This window comes from Dictyostelium purpureum, assembly GCF_000190715.1.
Source record: "Dictyostelium purpureum unplaced genomic scaffold DICPUscaffold_45, whole genome shotgun sequence".
NCBI lineage: Eukaryota > Evosea > Eumycetozoa > Dictyosteliales > Dictyosteliaceae > Dictyostelium > Dictyostelium purpureum.
The window spans coordinates 27,097-48,641 of NW_003519382.1; the positions used below are offsets into that span (position 1 = coordinate 27,097).

The following is a 21,545-nucleotide window of genomic DNA, read 5'->3' on the forward strand; positions in this document are numbered from 1 at the left end:
TATAAAATAAAAAAGAAAATCACATTCAGATTGAAAAAAATGTGCCAATTTTCAAATAAAATTAGAAAATAACCTTAATTTATCATTTTTTGCTCCTCCAACCACACAATTAAAAAAAAAAATTTAACACACCGGTTATTTTATTGTTATTGCTATTAAACAAAAAAAATTTTATAACAATCATTTATTTTTTATTTTTTTTTTCTATTAATATTATCTGTTATCTATTAAACAAAAAAAAAAAAAAAAAAAAAAAAAAAAAAAAAAAAAAAGGGTACCCCATTTTTTAAACCCCTTTTTTTAAAATTTTTTAACCCCCCACCACCCCCAATTTTTTTTAAAAATTTTTAAAAATTTTTAAAAATTTAAAATGGCCAAAAAATAAAAAACCTTTTTTTTTTTGGTTTTAAAAAAAAAAAAACCGAATTAAACCCCCCCCAAACTGGTTTTTTATGGGGAAAAAAAAAACCCCCCCCCCCAACCCCCCCCCCCTTTTAACCCCCCCAACCCCCCTCAAAAAAATAAAAAAAACCCATTTCTTTTGTAAATAGGATTTACTAATAAATTTTTTTTATTAACTTAAAAAAATATTTATTTATTAGTATTTATACTTTTTTTTTTTTCAAAATTGTATATATTATGACAAATACCTTTAATGGTGAAAGTTTAACTACAACAGAAAGTACTGAAAAAAAATATCAATTATTATTGGAAAATCAAAGATTATTATTAGAAGAAAATTTAAAATTAAAAACAGATCTTTACGAAATGAAACAAAAATACGAATCGTAAGTATTTTAATTATAATAATTATAATAGTTATTGTGTAACAAACTATTAATATAATATAAAAAAATAATTTCTATTGATTAGAAATACTAAAAATATAAATATTTCATCAAGTCCTAGACAAATAAATTATTCATCATCACCACCCAATTCAAATAATTCATCATATTCATCGACATCATCAGCAACCATTACATTAGCTACATCACCATCATCGACACCACCATTAGTTTCAAATAATCATCATAGTATCGCAAACAACCAATCATACAGCTCATCAGAGGATTTAAAGGGTCACAAAAAGGAATCATTATCATTATCAATTTCATCAAGAGAAAATAGTAATGGAGGTAGAGATCTTACCAATGATAACTCTAGAGATGGCAAAAAGAAATCAGGCAGATTAAAGTTATTTAAATTTTTAGATCCAAAGCAAAAGCAAAATAAAAAAGAGATTAACCATCAAGAATTATTATTACCCGGTAGTAGTAATGAAGCCGATTTTATTTATAAAGAGACTAAACTCAGTACACCATATTTAAATTTACCAAAACTAGAGGTACTTCCACTCAAAGGTGATAGAAATAAACTTGTTCAATTCTCTGGTCCAGATTACGTAAATACTATTGAGACCCCAGTTACAAATATTGGTACACCAATGGTCTCATACCCAGCATCATATGGTGAAAGAGTTTATTGTATTTCAACATCAACATATCCATTTTTACCAGGTACCACTCAACGTGCTGGTGATCCAATTGCTGATCGTTATACATGCGCTGTATATAATAACCGTTTAATTGCATGTCTTGCCGATGGTTGTAATTGGGGTGAAAAGCCAAAAGAGGCTGCTCAAAACGCCAGTACTGCATTCATTGAGTATGTTACAAGTCAAAATGACTCCATGACCAATGTTAAGGAAGTTGGTAAAATTCTCTATCAAGGTTTCGAATGTGCCCATAAATCAATTATGGTTGGTAAGGATGAATTTTGGGAGGCTGGTACTACAACATTGTTGGGGGGTGTTTTACTTGAAATCAATAAGGGAAATGATAAATGGTCACCACAATGGGAGTTTGTTTGTGCATCTGTAGGTGATTGCAAGGCATTTCTAATTTCTCAAGGTGAAGTAACAGATATTACCGAGGGTAATAGAAGTAATTTAGATGCTAAGGATTGTGGTGGTCGTTTAGGACCTCATTTGGAACAAGGCAAACCAGATTTAAGAAATTTAAATATATTTTGTGCTTCTATATACGACGACGATATTATTTTGATTGTTTCCGATGGTGTCCATGATAATTTAGATCCACGTCATCTCGGTAAAATGCCACAGGATATGTCTAAGGAATTTAATCTCATAGGTGAAAAATGGACCGATTGTGATTTCAGTAAATCTCAAATAGCTAAAAACGCTTTTACCTCTTCACTTTTAGAAACCCTCACAGCCGATACAACAGATCCTTCCGAAATTTCTAATCGTATTCTCAAACATTGTTGGGATACCACCGTTGCTTCAAGACATTGGATGGAGACCAATTCAGGTAAGAGATTACCAGAAGATTATTCACTTTACCCTGGTAAAATGGATCACACAAGTATAATTTGTTTTAAAGCTGGCCAATTTAAAAGTCAAAAAGATGATAATAATGATAATGATAATTATCCAATAACCTCAACTTCATCACAACCAATTAAAATCCAATCACCAACCAATGATAATAATAATAATATAAATAATGGTATTGGTAGCTCACCAATTTCTTGTCAAACCAGAACCCCAACCATGCCTCAAGCCGATACTATAACTGTTTGCGGTGAACCACGCACTTTAAAAGCTTCAAACCATGAAGGAGGTTGGATTAAAATTTCACCATCAAGAAATGTTACCAGCCCACTCAAAAAAATTAACTCTGATCCAAATTTAAACAACAGTAGTAGTTCAGTCTTAATATTTAATAATCAAAATAATGGATCAAACTCTATTGATGTAATAGAATAATAAAGAAAATATTTTTTTGTATTAATGTTATAAAATAATAACCACCCAATGTGTTTCTTTTTTTCTTTTTAAAAAAATTTATAGTTTCTTTATTTGTATTTTAATTTTTTTTTCTATCACCACACCTTTTATTGTTTTAAAACCAATCAAGTTTGAACAAAATCGAAATAACAAAAAAAACCACTTATTTTTTAACATTTTCTAGCATTAAATTTTGAAGATACTCAAATTTGAACGGTTTTAACAAAATTTTCACAATGGGGGTTGTTTTTTACATTATTCCACACAAAGTGTGTTATAATTATATAAATTTTTAAATTTATTAATAATTCATGATTTCTTTTAAAAAAAAAAGCTCTCTATCTTTAATAACTGAAAATAAATTTATTTTTTAATCTTAGATAACTAGAAAACATTTTTTTATTTATTTTTAAAAAATTGAAAAAAATAATAATAAAATTTTTAATTTTTTTTTATTCATTTAATTTTTATAAAATTACCAACAATTGTATATTTTAAATAAAATATATATTATTTTTTATTCTTTTTTAGTTGATTATGCGTAATTTTGAATTTGTTACACCTCCACCAACATACGCACCACAAATGGGTTATAATAATCATTACCAAGGCTATCCAAATAATTATAATATGATTGGTGTTCCACAACCACCAATGATAATGACACCACAACCACCAATGATGATGGTACCACCACCCATGATGATGGGTGTACCACAACCAACAGCTGCCTCATTTATTCCACAAACCGCACCTATTATACCAACACCACCAATGATGATGGGTGTACCACCTCCACCAATGATGATGGGTGCACCACAACCAACAGCTGCCTCATATATACCATCTCATTCACCAGTGACTAGTCCAGGTTATGGCGTTACACCAGAGTTAGTTGTACCATTTTCAACAAATACAATGGTCTATAATGGCAATCCATATTATAGATAGTATTAACCCACCAAAAATGTTTATTATTTATTAAAATAACAATATATAATTAGTACCAACAACAACAATATTAAATAGTATTAATAACAAAACAAACAACACTATAAATAAAATAAAAAATTTTATTTATATTTTTTTCTGTAATATATAAATTTAAATAAAAATAAAAGAATACTTTTTAAAGTTTTTTTAAAATAAAATAAAGTTAATAAATATTAAAATTATTATTATTAAAGATTTATCTAAAATTTTAGCTTTTAAAGAACTGTTTAAAAATATACAGTTATTATTAGAGTCATCAATTGACAGGTTATCGGTAGTTGGATAACGAATTGATTTAGACTTTGAGATTTTGGCAATAAAATAATAACTGTTACAAGGAGTGTAGGTATCAGAGACTACAGAGTAGACGCCAGAGTAATTTGATAAGCCATTGTACATTAACTCTAAGGTAAGGGTTGTTTCTTTTGTGCTTGGTAAATCTATAATTATAACTTGTATTGACTCTGGTATTTCGTGGGTGTATGAATAGTAATTTGCAATAAATGTTATACTTTGGTTACCACCCCTAAAACTATGGCTTGCTGATGCTATTGCTACCAAATCTCTATCAATGCTTGATTTATCATCTGTGCAATAACTTGTTGAGCTAAAAAAATCGTATAAATATGAAGTGGATTGTGGTAAACTTATATTATTGTTATTTGTAAATGTATCCATTATTGAAATACCAGAATAAAGTGTTAATGGACTTGTTACAAATTGTCTAAAGTTGTTAATTTCGTTATTGGTTGTGCATTGACGGTTTCCTTGACATGCTAATCTATTTACAAAGTCAATACCTGAATAGTGGCCAAATTGATCGACACCATCCACACCTTGAATACTGAGAGTGTTTGGGTTTAAACATGAATAGTTTTGGAACAATTGATTATAATTTAAACTTCCAAAATAATTTCGAGCATATTTATTTAATTCTATAAAGTTGCAAATGGAACCATTATTGTTTTTTATTTCGCATTCTTGGACAATCTTTAATATATTCATTCTTGATATTTCATTCATCGTTTTACTAATTAAAAATGGTCTTTGATATTTCGGGTATTGTTGAAATAAGTTTGATGTATTTGTATATCCATCGGGTACCATAAAACTATCTATATATTCATCGACATTGATTCTTAGGGCACTAACCATAGCCATCAGTTCTCTTTCTCTCCATGATGGGAAATAAAATTCGGTTCCATTAAAATTTAAAAAAAAAGTTTCGCCATATGCTTGAGTTTTGATTAAATTTATAATAATTAAAAATAAAACTAAATAAATTTTCATTTATTTTATATATAATATTGTATTTTTTTAAAATTTTTTTTTTTGGTTGAATTATTACATATTGGTATAAATAAAATTAAAATAATGTAATATATTTTTTCTAAATAATAATATTATTTTTGGTTATTGTAATTATTATTTATAGAAATTAAAAATATCATTTATTTTATATCTATTTATATTGGAAAAATAAACAGGCTAATATATTAACTTTTTCGTTAAATTTATTTTTTTATTTTTTTATTTTTTATTTTTTTTTATTTTTTAAAATTTAAAGTTTTTTTTTTTATATTTTAAAATTTTTCCTTTGATTTTTATTTTTTATTTTTTTTATTTTTTTTAAATTATTAATAATATTTATATTTGGTATTGTTTTTAATTGTTTATTTGTTTGTTTAAATATTTTATATATCATTCAATATTTTATATATATATTATACTTAATAAATGGATGAACAATTACAGCAACCACCACAAGGTGAACAACAACAAGAGGATGCACCTTGGAAAAGAGTTTGGACTCTCAATGAAATGAGAGATTCAGCTAAACAATGGAGTTTATCATCTGATGCTGGTGTAGGTGTTTTTTATTTCATTGTTTTACTATTCTTTACTAATATTTTTCAATAATTAAATAGTTATTAAATTATATGCAAGATTTTGCAAATAGACTTATTTATAAAACTAAAGAGTTAGAGTTTCAAGTCGATGAACTTGTTAAAGATTCAAGATCAATTCATGTCAGAGTTCACAATACATTTGATCAATTTTTAATGTTATCAAATACACAATTCATCGAAAATGTAATTATATTTTTAAAAATATTATATTTTTAAATTATTCTTTTCTAAAAATAATTTTTTTTCATTATAGAGAGTTTATGAAGACAATTCAGAATTAAATCAAGATCAAACTGATGCTTTGCAAAATAAAGAAAAGCCAGAAATAACAGAAGAAATTTTAATACCAAAATTTTCAAAAGCTATTTTGATTGGTTTAGAAGCTTTGGAAAAAGCTAATTTTGTATCACAAGCTTTGGAGATTTCAGACTCTGCAACAATTTCAACAACAGGTATTACAAATGAACAACAGGGAACAACAAGTTCAGAAGGTGCAGGTATGGATGGTAATTTAGAATCACAGGACCAACAAGTTCAAGCTGCTCAAGATAAACAATTAAAGAAAGAAAAACTAGATCATTATTTAAGATACCCATTACCACATATCATTGGTTCGCAACAATTTTATGATGATGATTTCTGTGGTCTCTTTATTGAAGATTCTGACACTGAAGATACTGAAGAGGATGCTAGTGAAGAATCTTCATCTTCAAGTGGCGAAGAGTCATCTGATGAAGAGGATGAAGAAAAAGAAGAAAAACAACAATTACCAGAAGACCAATCAACATTATTCTTAACTGATGAGCAACCAAAACAACAAAATTTTTTCTTCCAAGACGATCAACAAGAACAACAAGATGATACATTTGGTCAATCAAATAAAAAAGTAATTTATAATATAAATAGTAGGATAATATATTGATAGAATATTAATAATTAATTTTTTTTTTTTAGGAATCAACTTCATTATTTGAAGAAGATGATGATATTTTTGGAGAAAAACCACAAACTCAAAAGAAAACATCAGGTTACACTTCATCATTGTCAGATATTTTAGGTGGAGGCGATGAGGATGATTTATTTGGTTCATCAAAGAAACAGCAACAAAAAGATGAAGAGGAACAAGAAGAACAACCAATCAAAAAGAAAGATCCATTTGCAGACGAACTTAGCAATGCATTATCATCAAAGAGTAAGGGCGGTGATGATGACTTATTTGGTGATAGCAAACCAACTTCTACAGCCTCAACAGCCACAACCAAAAAGAAATCATTATTTGATGACGATTTATTTGGTGACTCTGACGAAATTAAATCATCACCAACCTCACAAAAGAACAAAAAAGTTACATTTGATGATTCATTGTTTGATGATTCACCATTACCAACTACTGCTACCAAATCATCAACCTCAACCAAAGATACAAATTCATCAACTACACAAAAGAAAACTCTTAATGATCTATTCTCTGATATAGATGACGAGCCATTACCAGTTAAAAAAGATACAGTAAAGAAATCATCACTTAATTTCTTGGATGGTATGGATGAAGATGATCTTTTTGGCACCAAACCAGCTGCACCAAAGAAACAACCAACCCAAGAACCAACCAAGCCATCAACTCCAACTCCAGCAAGTGAAGAGACTAGTAGTTCAGGCGAAGGTAGAGCCAGTCCAGCCCCAAAGAAACCAGTGGGTGGCGTTAAATTATTCGATTTCGATGGCAGTAATGATGTTTTTAGTGGAGCTCCAAAGAAAAAAACAGAATCTAAAGAGTCTACACCAAAACCAGCAGATGATGACTTTTTCTCAGAAAAGAAATCTTCAAATGAAAAGAAATCAACTGAAGGTGATATTTTTGGTTCTGAAGGTGGTTTATTAGATGTACCAGAAAAAAAAATTAAAAGACATGATCCAAAGAAATATCTTGATAGTGATGTTTTAGGTATTGATTCAATTACTCCAACCAATAAAACTAAGGTTCAAGATCCATTTGGTGTTGGTGATGAAGATCCACTTTTCACACCAAAGTCTTCATCAGCAAAGAAACAAGAGGAACCAAAGCCAAAACAAGAGGAATCAAAACCAAAACAAGAAGAAAAAACTGATACTGATCCATTATTCATTCCATCTGCCCCAGCCTCATCAACAAAGAAACAAGAAGAGACAAAACCAAAAGAGGTTAAAAAATCAAGTACCAACTTTTTCTCTGATGGTGATGATAAAGGTGATGACTTGTTTAGTTTCGAACCAAAGAAAAAACAAGAGGACAAAAAAGAAGAACCAATCGTTAAAAAAGATTCAAACAAACCATCAACAACAGATTCATTATTTGGAGATATTGAAGTTAAAAAACCATCAGAATCATCAAACTCACCAGCATCACCAGTATCAACTATCGAATCTGATCCATTATTTGGTGAAATTAAAAAACCAATCGCTACAAAACCAAAGAAAACCAGCTTCTTTGATGATGAACCTGATGAACCAATTAGTAAAAAAGAACCAATCACCAAAAAAGAAGAACCAATCGTTAAAAAAGAATCAACTGCCAATCCACTCGGAGGTGATGACTCATTATTTGGTGATATTTCAATTAAAAAGAACCCAACAACTACTCCAGCACCAACCACCACAGAAACCAAACCAACAAAAGCAGATAATACTGATCCACTTGGTTTATCATCAACTACAAATACCTCCAAACCAGCCAAAAAATCCAACTTTTTCGATCTTGATGACTCATCTTCAAAAGCCGATGATGACTTTTTCTCTTTCCCAAAGAAATCAAACAATACCTCATCTTCATCTTCTAGCAAAGACTTTTTTGGTGATTTGGATAGCAAACCAGCTGTAACCAAACCCACAGAGAAAAAATCAACAGATTTCGACAGCTTCTTTAGTTCAAATGATGATCCGCTAGGTATAACTAAACCAAAATCCAAAACAACTGCCTCATCACCATCACCATCACCATTAAGCGATAACGATAGTCCATTAGGAGTTCCAAAATCATCAAAATCCACAACTACTAAATCAGTCTCATCACCATTGGGCGATATTGACCCATTAACCGATTTACCAACATTTAATAATACAAACAATAACTCAACTCCACCACCACCATTAAATAACATTGAAAACAATTCAAATACAAGAAACAGAACCAAATCTATTGGTTCAATATTTGAAGCTCAACAACAAGAAAAGAATAGACCAGCCACCCCACCAGCTAAAGACGAAAAAGATTCAACAGCTACCCAAAAGAAAACCTCAAATATCTCCTCACTTCAAAGTAAATTGGCTCTTAATCCAAATATGTTTATGCCAGGTCAAAAAATGCCAAGAAAGAAGAAAGAAGAATCTGAAGATGAAGAAAGTGACCCATTACGTACCGATAATGACTCAACTGACCAATCAGATTCTGGTGGTAGATCGTCTCCATCCATTTCATCAGTCAATAGAAATACTGCATCTCGTTCAAGTGAATCTGAAGATAATGGTTCAAATAAAGAACTTACCCATCCAACTAAAAGTAGACCACGTAGAAATACTACATCATCACGTACAAGTGAATCTGAAGATAACGGTCCAACTAAAGAACTTACTCATGCTACTAAAGGTAGACCAAAATCGGGTGGTAGAAGACCACCAACCCGTAAAGGTGCCGCTGCTAGTGTATCCATCAAAGAAGAAAGATCATCATCACCCTCAACAACCAAATCTGTTTTCTCATCAGATTCTGAATCTGAAAAGAGATCATCACCTGTTCCAATTAAAACTGAAACCAAAAAACCAATTACAAATATATTTGATGACGTTCCAATTAAAGAATCCAAACCAGTCGAACCAAAAGTTGAATCCAAACCAGTCGAACCAAAAGCTGAATCCAAACCAGTCGAGCCAAAGGCTGAATCCAAACCAGTCGAACCAAAAGTTGAATCTAAACCAGTCGAACCAAAAGCTTCCACACCAAAACCAAAATCAACAACTTCAAAAAAAACAGAAATTGATTCAATCTTTGATGATGTTCCAGATACTGTAGCACCAAAACCAAAAACTACAGCCACCAAAGCTGCTGCAAAGAAAACCGCCGCAAAACCAACAGTAGCTGAAGATCTTTTTGATGATATTGCACCCTCAACAACCACACCAAAGAAATCAACAACAACAAAATCAACAAAATCTATCGATAGTTTATTCGATGATGACTCCACAACTAAAAAATCATCTCCTTCAAAACCAACACCAACTAAAGCAAAAACAACTAAAAAATCAAATGTTGAAAATTTATTTGATTAAATCCCAAATAAAAAATAATAATTTTTTTTAACATCGCAATGTAAAATAATCAGTATTTCTTATTTATTTTTATTTATTTTTGTTAAAAAAGTTTTGTTGGTTATTTATTTTAAGCAAAACGGTTTTTTTTTAATTAAATAATTTTTTGGATTCCCCTATATATTTAAGATGGTTAATCTAATACTAGGTATGTGTTTCAGACTAATTTTTAAAGAAAATTTTCATTTAATTTAAACCCAGCTACCAAATTAGATGAATGGCGTCCAAAACTGTTGTGGTTATTAATAACTTTAGTAACTTAATTTAATCCAACTATTTGATGAATATCATTATATATGTCCAGGGCAACTATAGTAGAGCCCAAGTTTTTTTGGATGAAGAAAAAGGAAATGAAACTGAAATTTTCCTAACTATTAATCAAATTAGAGAATTTGTCACAATGGTTATTTTACCTAATATATTTTGAAATACAGTTCCCAAAGAAATCAGAAGATCAGGTTTATAATATTGTTAATAAGAAATAAAACAAGAGGTTGAAGAAATAAAACAAGGAGCTAAAAAAATTTCAGAAAAAGAGTATGTAAATAATATGAAGGGTATACAATATAGTTTTTAAAAAATAAATAAAATAAATAAATATAAATAAAAAATAAAAACTTATAATAATAGAATGATAGAATAATAGAATATATAGAAACTAAACTCAAACCCAATCCAAGATTAGAAAACAAAAAATTTATTTATAAATTAAAAAAAATAAATAGAATAAAATAATATTAATAATTAAGTTTATTTGTTGTTGGATTTAGTATATAATAAACATTATAAATTTGTAATAAACTTGATTTTATATTAAACATAATATTAAATATAAAATAGCTATTTATCTAATTGATGTAAATATTCTTTTCTCTTTCTCTTTCTCTTTCTCTTTTTATTTCTCTTTCTAAATCCATTTCTCTTCTTCTTTCTATTTCTATTTCTCTTCTTCTTTCTCTTTCAATTTCCATTTCTCTTTCTCTTTCTCTTTCTCTTTCTTCTTCTTTTTCTCTTTCATTTTCTTTTTGTTTTTTATATTCTTCTAAATTTGTTGCGTCAAAATCACATTTGGTACCCCCTGGTAGATCACATAATCTTACTGGCTTCCCATCCAATATACCAACTTTTGAATACTTTAATATTGTTGCTTCACTATCGGGATCTTCTCCCATTGAACGATTTTCAAAAAAACCGTAATAGTCTTCTAGGCTAGGATAATGGAATTCGTCGACTTCTTTAACTTTTAGATCTTCAACTACTCTGGCATCTTCTATATAATGCATAGTCCATTTATAACGTAGCTCTAAATATACTTTGAAATAAACCATCATTTTTTCTTTGCAAGTTGCATTACAATGACTGCCTGCTAATAATGGGAAACGTTCATCATCAAAAAACTCTGGGTATGAGTAAAGAGAAATATCTGTTACATCCATTTTTTTATGGGGACAATTCATTTTGAAATTTAAATAATATTATAATATTTTTTAAATTTTTTAAAAAATTAAATTTAAAAAATTTAAAATAAATTAAAACTGAAAAAAATTAAAAAACTTAAATTAAAAAATTTTTAGGGAATAAGGTTAATAAAGCAGCTTGGGATGTGGAATCAGCATTTATAACAAATTTGCCACATCGCTCAATATTGGTGGTGGAGTAAATGGTCATGATTTAGTTTTTGACGAAAATGGTTATGGTTTCGATATTTTGGAAACCTTTTACAATATTAACATTTACAATATTGAATTTTCACCCACAACTATTGAAAATGGTCATCCAATGATCAACGAAATGGCTATCAGTCTAGAACCTTTACCCCAATACCAAATACATTTACTCCAAACTAAAAATCAAACCATTGAAACAATAATCTTCACTGAAGGCATTCCGTATGAAGGTGGTTATGTTTTGGATGGGGATTACAGTAACTTTGATGTAAAATCATTAAAAAATGGTTAATGTGAAAAAGATGATAATAAAGAAGAAAATAAATTCAAACCACACGGTCCGGGCTATTTGAAGCTAATCAATGATAGATTGGGAGAAATCCAAAAACAAACTGAAAAACATACTGAAATGCTAACTGAAAAACCAACTGAAAACCCCAGTATATTTACAAGATTTAAAAACCGGGGTAAGGATCAATTTAGTGGTTGGGCCCTAATAGGTAAATTGTATTCTGATGATAAAGCTATTGAAAAAGAAGAAAAAGAGAAGGCAGAATAAGAGTCGAAATAGCTTCTTTCAGCAATCAAAACCCTGGAAATCCACATCTCAACGATGATACCACCAAATTCATCAATGATTATGCATCTTCAATAAAAAATAACAGTTTTGAAGAACTCGTCAAAAACAACATTAATCAACTTGATATTCTCTCGATGATTATAAACACAAACAAATTATCAGCCCTCGAGAGAAACAACAATCATTACTCTCTTACCTTAGAATTTCCCAACAAATCAGTTGAAGATATTCTGGGCATTAGAAAAAAACTCGTTGAATATGGTATTACATTGGACAAATCATACCCAGACAAAAAAAAACATTACAGAGTCCACACACTTGTCGATACTAAAGATAATGTGATTAAACTTATCAAAGACCGTATTAAACTTGGGTTCTATCCATCCAGTAAAGACTACCATGTTATTACTGGTTGGTTCAGATGGAATCAAGAAAACTCAAAAAATTAGCTCCATTATATGTGATCACCGGGAAGATTCTTCCCATAAAAGAAGACTTTCGCTCAATCTGGGTCTCGATCCCAGGACCTACAGCTTAGAAGGCTGTCGCAATTCCAACTTTGCTAATCGAGCTTTTATGGAAAAGGTTGTATGCTAACCTAAAAATAGCTTGTTTTGTTGTCACCAAATGTAATATAACTTTTATTTTATTTAAGAATCCTGAAATAACGAATTAATTACCAAACAAAATGTATTATAAACTAAATGTAATTAATTATAATAATAATAAAACACAAAATAAAGATAAAATAAAATATAATAAAACCAAAATAAATATATAAAAATATTTAAAAATTATATTTTAAAAAATAACTAATCTTTATTATAACTAAAAATTACTAATTATTTTTATTTGTGAAATCTATAACTAAACTATATTCTCTATTATAAAATTATTTTTTGAATTTTAATTTGTACTGAAAAATATTATTTTTAAAAAATTAAAATTAATTAAAAATTGTGTTTCGTTTTAAAAATGTGTTAAAATTTGACATTGATTATAAAATAATGAGTGTGTTATTATCTGATAAATGTGATATTCGTTTATAATTATTATTGTAAATTTGTACTGGATAAGGATAATAGTTTGTTTGTAAAGATTCTCCTTGTATTGATTCAAAGTCTGTGCAGTCTAATAGTATATGTTTTAATGTTTGTGGTATATCATTATTACAGTTTTTACAGTTTGAGTTAACCTCGGGTTTTAGTAACCTCATTCTTGTAATGATAGGGTATACGAAAATGACAAAGTTACACAACTAAAAATGCCTAACGAAAATATACTGAACACAAATTATATTATAATTAATAAAATTCAAAATTTAAAAAAAAAAAAATTTTAAAAAAAGCGCTCATTGTAATTAAAAAAAAAATAAAAAAATGTTTAAAAAAAAATTAAATTTATAAAATTAAATAAAGTTTTTTTTTTTTTTTTTTTTTTTTTTTTTTTTTTTTGTATTTTCATTCAGCTATCATACCAATTTGATTATCATATAATGAACTACCAAATTCTTACTTTATTCCTTTTCCACATATCAATTATGAAATGAATTATAATAAAATAATATAAATGGAAAAATGATTTCTTTAAAAGGAAGATGTGTTTAATTTATTTGAAAATTAAAAAATTTTGAAAAAAAAAACCTCCCCTGTTTCAAATTATTACCAATTTTGATTGTAGCAGATCTACATTTTTTTTTTTGCAATACAAATTTTACTTATTTTGGAATTGATGTTTAAATAAATTAGGAAATAGTTATAGATTAATTAATTAATTAATTTTAAATTAAATTTTTTTTTTTTTTAATTTTTTTTTTAAAAAACTAAAAAGTATTTAAAGAAAATAATTTCATAAAATTTTTTTTTTTTCATTATACACATTCATGTAAGTGGTGGTTAATTATGTATTCTGCATGGTGGGATACGTAATTAACCACTAATATATAAAAACAATTCACAAATATATACATTCAGGTAAGTGGTGGTTAATTATGTATTCTGCGTGGTGGGATACTTAATTAACCATCGGCTCTAATATACTAACCTCCCCGTGGTAGAGCTGGAAACACTCTTTACAAAGAGTGGCCAATAGTATAAAAAATAAAAAATAATTAAAAATATTATCAAAACATATCGAGGATTTTTTAGCATTAAAGCATATCGAGGATTTTTTTGCATTTAATTATTATAATTCAACTATAGTTTTTTTTTTTTTTATTTTGGTACCATAATTTTATATCATTATAAAGACATATAAAAGATTTTTTAGCATTAAAACTATCGAGGATTTTTTAGTATTATAGATCATACAAATATCAAAACTATTATTTAGCATAAAAAATTTTCAAGTAATATGGATCATACAAATATCGAGTATTATTTAGCATTTAAAAAATATCATTATTTTAAATAATATGGATCATATAAAAATATCAAGTATTATTTACCATTTAAAATATATCAAGAAATATTTAGCATTTAAACATATCAAGTTTTATTTATCATTAAAAATATCATATATTATGGATCATTTAAAAACTTCAAGTATTGTTTAGTATTTAAACATATCAAGTTTTATTTATCATTAAAAATATCAAGTAATATTTAGCATTTAAATATCAAGTATTATATATCATATAAAAATATATAAAGTCTTATTTGGCATATAAATATATCAAGAATTATTTATCATTTAAACATATCAAGTTTTATTTATTAGCATTGAAAAATATCATGAACTATTTATTATTTAAAAATATCAAATATTGTGTAATATTCAATCAAGATTTCGATCAACTATTTGTTTTTTATTGGATGTAACGATTATAAGGTAAGTATTATGGATCTTTAAAAATATATAGTATTGTATAATGGATCATGCAAAATATCAATTTATAAGTATTAAAAAATATCAAATAATATGGATCATACAAAAATATCAATTATTATTTAGCATTTAAAAAAATATAAAATAATATGGATGATACAAAAATATCGAGTATTATTAAGCATTTAAAAAATATCAAGTAATATTTAGCATTTAAAATATCAAATATTTATTTAGCATTTAAAAAATCAAATATTTATTTTGCATTTAAACATATCAAGTGTTATTTATCATTAATATCATGTATCATTAAAAAATATCAAGTATAATTTATCATTTAAAAATATCAAAGTATTTATCATAAAAAAATATCTAGAATTATTAAGCATTTAAAAAATATCGAGTATTATTAAGCATTTAAAAAATATTAAGCAATATTTAGCATTTAAAATATCAAATATTTATTTAGCATTACAAACATATCAAGTTTTATTTATCATTAAAAATATCAAGTATTATTTATCATTAAAAAATATCAAGTATTATTTTTCAATTAAGTTTTCAATCAATTTTCTTTTGTTTTTTTATTGAATATATAAACTCAAAATAAATCAAATTAATATTCATACGAAAATAAATTTTGCATTTCTTCCTCTTATTTTTTTTTTAAAAAAAATATTTTGATCTCTTGTAACTTTTAAAAAAAAAAAAAAAAACTTTATATGGAGGAATTATCTTTTTACAGACCTCATCATCAATTTAATTATTATCAATTATAAGCTCATTTTTATATTTTATATATAGTTAATAAAATTCTCTATTTATAGTTTATACAATTAATAATCTATCTATAAACAATACACATTTAATAAATAAAGATTTTAATTTACTAGATTAACTTTTATTTGTTTTACTTTTAATATTTTTTTTTTTTAAATATTCCAATTAATACTTTTTTCTATAGACATATTTAATAAACGAAATAAAATAATAATAATAATTAAAAAAAAATTGAAATATATAATCAATTATTTTCTAATAGTTGATCCAAAAAAAAAAAAAAAAAAAAAAACGAAAAAAAAAAAATGTAGTTTAATTTTAAAAATGCTTTCATTATTTTATTTAGAAATTTTAGATTTTAAAAAAGAGGACTCAAAATTGGGAACTGGGAATCATGAAGAACCTATTTAAAAGAAATAAAAAATAATTAATATTTCAATACTTTTAAAATTATAGTTGGCCAATCAAATTATTATATTAATTAGATTCTGTCAGGTAAAAGCCTTACCACAGGCTACCATGATTTTTCAGCATGACAGAAAGCTAAGACAGGGATAAATTATATCATCATTGAGAATCTAAAAGATATAATAATTTATGGCAATTTTTTTTTTTTTTTACTTTTACTTACAAATTAGTTTGTTGGATAATGAGAAATAAAAAAAAAAAGTTTCGGTTTTATCTTTTTTTTTTTTTTCAAAAAATTTTTTTTTTTTACTTTTTTTTTTTTTACTTTTTTTTTTTTTACTTTTTTTTTTTGTAACATAACCATTTATTAATTGGCGAAAAAAAAAATTATTTCGGCATATTAAATATTTTATTTTTTTTTATTTATTATTTAATTTAATAAATATTATTGTTTTTTATTGTTAACGCCATTAATTTATTATTTTACTAGTTTTGTTTTTATTTTTATATTTTTTTATTATTAATTGTTTGATAATAAATATCTAAAAAAATAAAATGAAATAAAATAAAATAAAATTTTGAAAAATAATCACATTTTTTTGAATCAGATTAGTTGTAAAACGGTCTAACTAAAATAGTTTCAAAAAAATAATAATGTAATAGGTGCAGTGTGTGTATATTTAAAACCAAAAAAAGATTTTTAAATACCAAAAAAAAAAAATAATGATTTTTTTAATTAATTTTTTTTTTTTCAATTTTAAAATTTTTTTTTTTTTTTTTTCTTTTTAAAAATTCTATTATTTTATTTTTTTTCTGTTTAAAAAATAAATTATAAAGAAATTATAATTATAATATAAAACAAATATGGAGTAAGAATTTAATTTAATATATTAATTATATAGAAAAAAGAAAAAGAAAAAGAAAAAAAAAAAAAGAAGAAATTAAGAAATAAAAGAAATTAAAATAATTTTTATTTTTTAAAATTTAATTTATATTAACCTATTTTTTGTTTAAAAAAAAAAAAGTAAAATTGTTAAATTATTTAAAGGTACAATTATTCATTCAGTAGAACTTGAAAAAGTAGAAATTTTAACCAATTCATTGGTTGGTATTGGTAAAGAGGGTATTATTGTTTATTTAAAATCAGCATTTGAAGATTTAAATCAATTAGAGGATCAAGTTAAAAAGTTATCAGTAGAACATGAAATTCCAAATGAATGCATAGTTGATATGGGTAACAAGTTTTTAATTCCAGGTTTTATTGATACACATGCACATGCACCACAATATCATAATGCAGGTACAGGTACAGATTTACCATTATTAAAATGGTTAGAGAAATATACATTCCCAGTAGAAAGTAAATTTAAGGATTTAAAGTTTGCAGAAAATGTTTATAGTAAAGTCGTCAATCGTATGCTCAAAAATGGTACTACAACTTGCTGTTATTATGCCACCATTCATGTCGAAGCAAGTGAATTATTAGCAAATATTGCTGGTGAACGTGGTCAACGTGCTTTTATTGGTAAAGTTTGTATGGATCGTCACTCACCAGATCACTATATCGAAACTACTGAAGACTCATTAAATGATACCAAAGAATTTGTCGAAAGAATCCTCTCAAAGGGCAACCCATTGATCCAACCAATTATTACTCCAAGATTTGCTCCATCATGCACCAACTTATTAATGGAGGGTTTAGGTAAATTAGCTAATGAAAAAAAAACACTTATTCAATCACATCTCTCAGAAAATAAAGATGAAATCGAATGGGTCAAATCATTATATCCAGGTATCGAAAGTTACACTCACGTTTACAAACATTTTGACCTCTTAAACGAACGTACCATTATGGCCCATTGTGTTCATTTATCAGAAGAAGAATTACATTTAATTAGCGAACAACAAACATCAATTAGTCATTGTCCAATCAGTAACTTTACTCTTAGTAGTGGTAATTTAGATGTACGTAAAGTTTTGAAAAAGAATATCAAGTTAGGTTTAGGTACTGATTTATCAGGTGGTTACCATCCATCCATCCTTCAAGTTATGCGTGATTCAATCAAATGTTCAAACTCTCACTTTTTCATCGATGGCGAACACAAACCATTGACCTTTGAAGAAGCCTTTTATTTAGCTACAGTTGGTGGTAGTAGAGTTGTTAATATGGAAGATCGTATTGGTAACTTCCAAGTTGGTAAAGATTTCGATGCCCAAATTATTGATCCATTCGCTCCAAATACTCCAATCGACGTTTTTGAAAACGATACAATTAAAGATATTTTCCAAAAATTCATTTATTTGGGTGATGATAGAAATTTATCATCATTATATATCAAAGGTAAAAAAATTAATTTTTAAATAAACTATAAAAAAAAAAAAAAAAAAAAAAAAGTTTTATATTTTTATAAAAATTTTAATTTATAAATATAATAAATTAAAACCATTTTATTTATTGAATTAAATATTCTGGTAAGTTAAATAATTTTACTAATTCTCTTGCAACACCATCTTGGTCATTGGTGAAAGAGGAAATTAAATTTGAAACTTTTTTAGTTGGTTCTGTGCCATTTTGTAAACAAATTCCAAATCCAGCTTCGCTTAACATTTCTATATCGTTTTCTGCATCACCAAATGCAACAACTTGGGATCTATCGACAGATTTAGCGGTACAAAAGTCAATAACAGAGGTACCTTTATTTACACCATGTTCGAGGAACTCTACATAGTATTGTTTATAATCTTTATTCATACAATTGCTCTTAACTAAACTGAGTTCTGGGAATAATGGACGCATTTTCTCTAATAATTGATCGCATTCGTTGTCATCATCTAAAATGATTAAACATTTTGCTGGTTCGAACCCTTCTGGGAGTTCAGAGTATGATGAGATGAATTTATAGGTGGCACCAGTCATAATTGAATAACGTTCTGGTTTTTCTTTAAGAGATGGAGTATCAATACCATATACAAAACCACCATCTGAGTAAATATTTAAAAACAAGTTGTTTTCTTCGACATACTTTAAAACTTTTTGAAGATAGTTGTTTTTAATTGATCTTGAAAATAAGGTTTTTCTACCCTCTGATTTACGTGAATAACAAACACTACCATTATAACCAATTAAGTAACAATCAATACCTAATGCCTCCTCGACTGGCTGAACTAAATATGGTGCACGTCCACTTGCAAGTAAGACCATAATATCCTTATTGTCATTAGACTTTTTATATTCTTCAGATGAAAGGTACTGCAAAACTCTTTTACTATTTTCGCTAACCTTTTTATCACTATTTAAAATAGTACCATCTAAATCTAATGCAACAACTTTAAAATCCATTTTTTTTTATTATAATACAAATTTATTATTATAGTTTTTATTTTTATTATTATATTATTATTATTAATTTATGTTAATTTGATAAAAAAAAAAAATAAAAATAAAAAAATAAAAAAAAGATTTGACATCCGCGAAACGAATGAAATTAAAAAAAAAAATAAAAATAAATTAAATAAAAAAAAAAAATAAAAAAAATAAAAAAAATAAATAAATTAAATAGTTTTCTTTTAAAAAATTTCTTTTATTTAAGGTTCTTTTAACGAACCTTCTTTCTAAAATGTCGCAATTATTTATTTAGTTTGTCAATTTATTTTAAAATAGAAAAACAAAAACCTTTTGTATTTTAAATATATACAAAAAATATTCTATTATTTTAAAAATAGAATTTGAGGTTTTTTCTAAAACTTTGGTAAAAAGGAACTATAATAATCTAAACTATAATCTCCTTTTATGTAATTATAAAAAAAAAATTGACTTTAAAGTTTTTTTTTTTTTTTTTTCTAATAACTGTTTTTTTTTACTTGGTTACCACTACTATAATTATGTTTGCTATTGTCATCACTATATTATTATATTGTTTTATGATATTATTATAATTATTGCTGTTATCTATTATTATATTATTGGTTAAACCTTGGCAATATTTGGGCCATAGCAAAATTTGAATTTAGGATTTTGATATTCTCTTTGATTTAATAATGATGAGGAGGAAGTTCTACAAGCCATTGTACACAAGTCAAACTGATTCTTTAAATACTCCTTTGCAACACCACGCTCAGCAAAACCTATAAGCATCTCTTGAACTACTGGAACTTTATCATATCTCATACAACATGAAATACAATATTCATAAGTATCGCAACAATCGGAACCTTCTAAACATCTTTTACATGAATATCTTTCAACCTGAGTTTGTTTGGTTTTTTTATTTTCAGTATCTATGACATTGTTTGGTTCGCTGCCATTGCTATTATTTATATCATTTGATTTATTACTACTATTGCTGGATTCAGCACTCGAATTACTTTTATTATCATTATTACTATTTTTATCATTTATATCGCTATTATTATTATTATTATCATTATTACTATTATTACTATTATTACTATTATTACTATTACTATTACTATTACTATTACTATTACTATTACTATTACTATTACTATTACTATTACTATTACTATTACCATTACTATTTTCTAAAACCTGTTGAATATCTCTGGTTTGTTTTTTACAACATTTTGTAATAGAATCCCAACTTGATCTTGAGCAAACATATCCTAAAAAATGAAAAAAATAAAAATAAAAAAAATTTTCAATTTTTTTATTAATTTAAGATTTTTTATTTTTTTAAGTATTTATAAATAATTAATTACCTTGATCATCAGCTATATATAAATTGCCTTGAACTGTACTTTGACATGAAATTTCTTTTTCAATATCATTATTAATATCGCTACTACTTCTTATATTTCTACTACTGGATGTGGAAATTTTTGGTGAGAAATTTTCATTGTTACCGGATGGCCCCCATTTAAAATTGTAATATTCTGTAATTTTTAAAATTTTTTCTTGTTTCTCTAAATTTGAAATATTTAATGAATCTGTTTTATATACACCCAACATTAAAATAAAAATACCAAGTATAACCACTAAAAGGATTAATATTTTAAATGGAATCCTTTTCATATCTATAGAAATTAAATAATAATAAATATTATTTATCTATTCAATTATTTGGTTATTTAATTATTTATTTAATTATTTATTTATTTAATTATTTAATTAATTACAAATAATAATATTTTTTTAAAAAATTATTTTAAAATTAATTGAAAAAAAAAAAATTTTAAAATTTTTAAAAAAAATAAATAAATAAAAAAAA

The 21,545-nt window shown here is 26.0% G+C and overlaps 9 protein-coding genes across 9 annotated transcripts; 5 read left to right on the forward strand and 4 right to left on the reverse strand.

Annotated features, from left to right (window-relative positions):
• Positions 1–539: 539 nt before the first annotated feature.
• Positions 540–3,959, forward strand: DICPUDRAFT_97029 (uncharacterized protein). Its single transcript, XM_003285375.1, has 3 exons — positions 540–788; positions 874–2,779; positions 3,344–3,959. The coding sequence occupies exons 1-3, from the start codon at positions 640–642 to the stop codon at positions 3,761–3,763; spliced, it is 2,475 nt and encodes an 824-aa protein (XP_003285423.1). The 5' UTR covers positions 540–639; the 3' UTR covers positions 3,764–3,959.
• DICPUDRAFT_76360 (uncharacterized protein) lies at positions 3,953–5,095 on the reverse strand (the record flags this gene model as incomplete). The annotated part of the gene is made up of 1 exon (XM_003285400.1): positions 3,953–5,095. One exon carries the CDS (start codon positions 5,093–5,095, stop codon positions 3,953–3,955), a length of 1,143 nt encoding a protein of 380 aa, XP_003285448.1.
• Positions 5,096–5,542: 447 nt separating this feature from the next.
• DICPUDRAFT_93925 (uncharacterized protein) lies at positions 5,543–10,017 on the forward strand (the record flags this gene model as incomplete). Its single annotated transcript, XM_003285376.1, has 8 exons — positions 5,543–5,671; positions 5,734–5,898; positions 5,969–6,601; positions 6,670–7,717; positions 7,856–8,392; positions 8,426–8,707; positions 8,756–9,199; positions 9,230–10,017. 8 exons carry the CDS (start codon positions 5,543–5,545, stop codon positions 10,015–10,017), a joined length of 4,026 nt encoding a protein of 1,341 aa, XP_003285424.1.
• Positions 10,018–11,093: 1,076 nt separating this feature from the next.
• Positions 11,094–11,516, reverse strand: DICPUDRAFT_22083 (uncharacterized protein; the record flags this gene model as incomplete). Its single annotated transcript, XM_003285401.1, has 1 exon — positions 11,094–11,516. A coding segment is annotated over one exon (423 nt), but the record flags the coding sequence as incomplete, so codon positions are not given.
• Positions 11,517–11,847: 331 nt separating this feature from the next.
• On the forward strand, positions 11,848–12,015 carry DICPUDRAFT_149317 (uncharacterized protein; the record flags this gene model as incomplete). The annotated part of the gene is made up of 1 exon (XM_003285377.1): positions 11,848–12,015. One exon carries the CDS (start codon positions 11,848–11,850, stop codon positions 12,013–12,015), a length of 168 nt encoding a protein of 55 aa, XP_003285425.1.
• Positions 12,016–12,132: 117 nt separating this feature from the next.
• Positions 12,133–12,282, forward strand: DICPUDRAFT_149318 (uncharacterized protein; the record flags this gene model as incomplete). Its single annotated transcript, XM_003285378.1, has 1 exon — positions 12,133–12,282. The coding sequence occupies one exon, from the start codon at positions 12,133–12,135 to the stop codon at positions 12,280–12,282; it is 150 nt and encodes a 49-aa protein (XP_003285426.1).
• Positions 12,283–17,181: 4,899 nt separating this feature from the next.
• On the forward strand, positions 17,182–18,678 carry DICPUDRAFT_76363 (uncharacterized protein; the record flags this gene model as incomplete). The annotated part of the gene is made up of 2 exons (XM_003285379.1): positions 17,182–17,186; positions 17,343–18,678. The coding sequence occupies 2 exons, from the start codon at positions 17,182–17,184 to the stop codon at positions 18,676–18,678; spliced, it is 1,341 nt and encodes a 446-aa protein (XP_003285427.1).
• Positions 18,679–18,769: 91 nt separating this feature from the next.
• DICPUDRAFT_76364 (uncharacterized protein) lies at positions 18,770–19,657 on the reverse strand (the record flags this gene model as incomplete). The annotated part of the gene is made up of 1 exon (XM_003285402.1): positions 18,770–19,657. The coding sequence occupies one exon, from the start codon at positions 19,655–19,657 to the stop codon at positions 18,770–18,772; it is 888 nt and encodes a 295-aa protein (XP_003285450.1).
• A 627-nt stretch (positions 19,658–20,284) lies between these two features.
• DICPUDRAFT_149321 (uncharacterized protein) lies at positions 20,285–21,349 on the reverse strand (the record flags this gene model as incomplete). The annotated part of the gene is made up of 2 exons (XM_003285403.1): positions 20,285–20,940; positions 21,037–21,349. 2 exons carry the CDS (start codon positions 21,347–21,349, stop codon positions 20,285–20,287), a joined length of 969 nt encoding a protein of 322 aa, XP_003285451.1.
• Between the last annotated feature and the right edge of the window lie 196 nt (positions 21,350–21,545).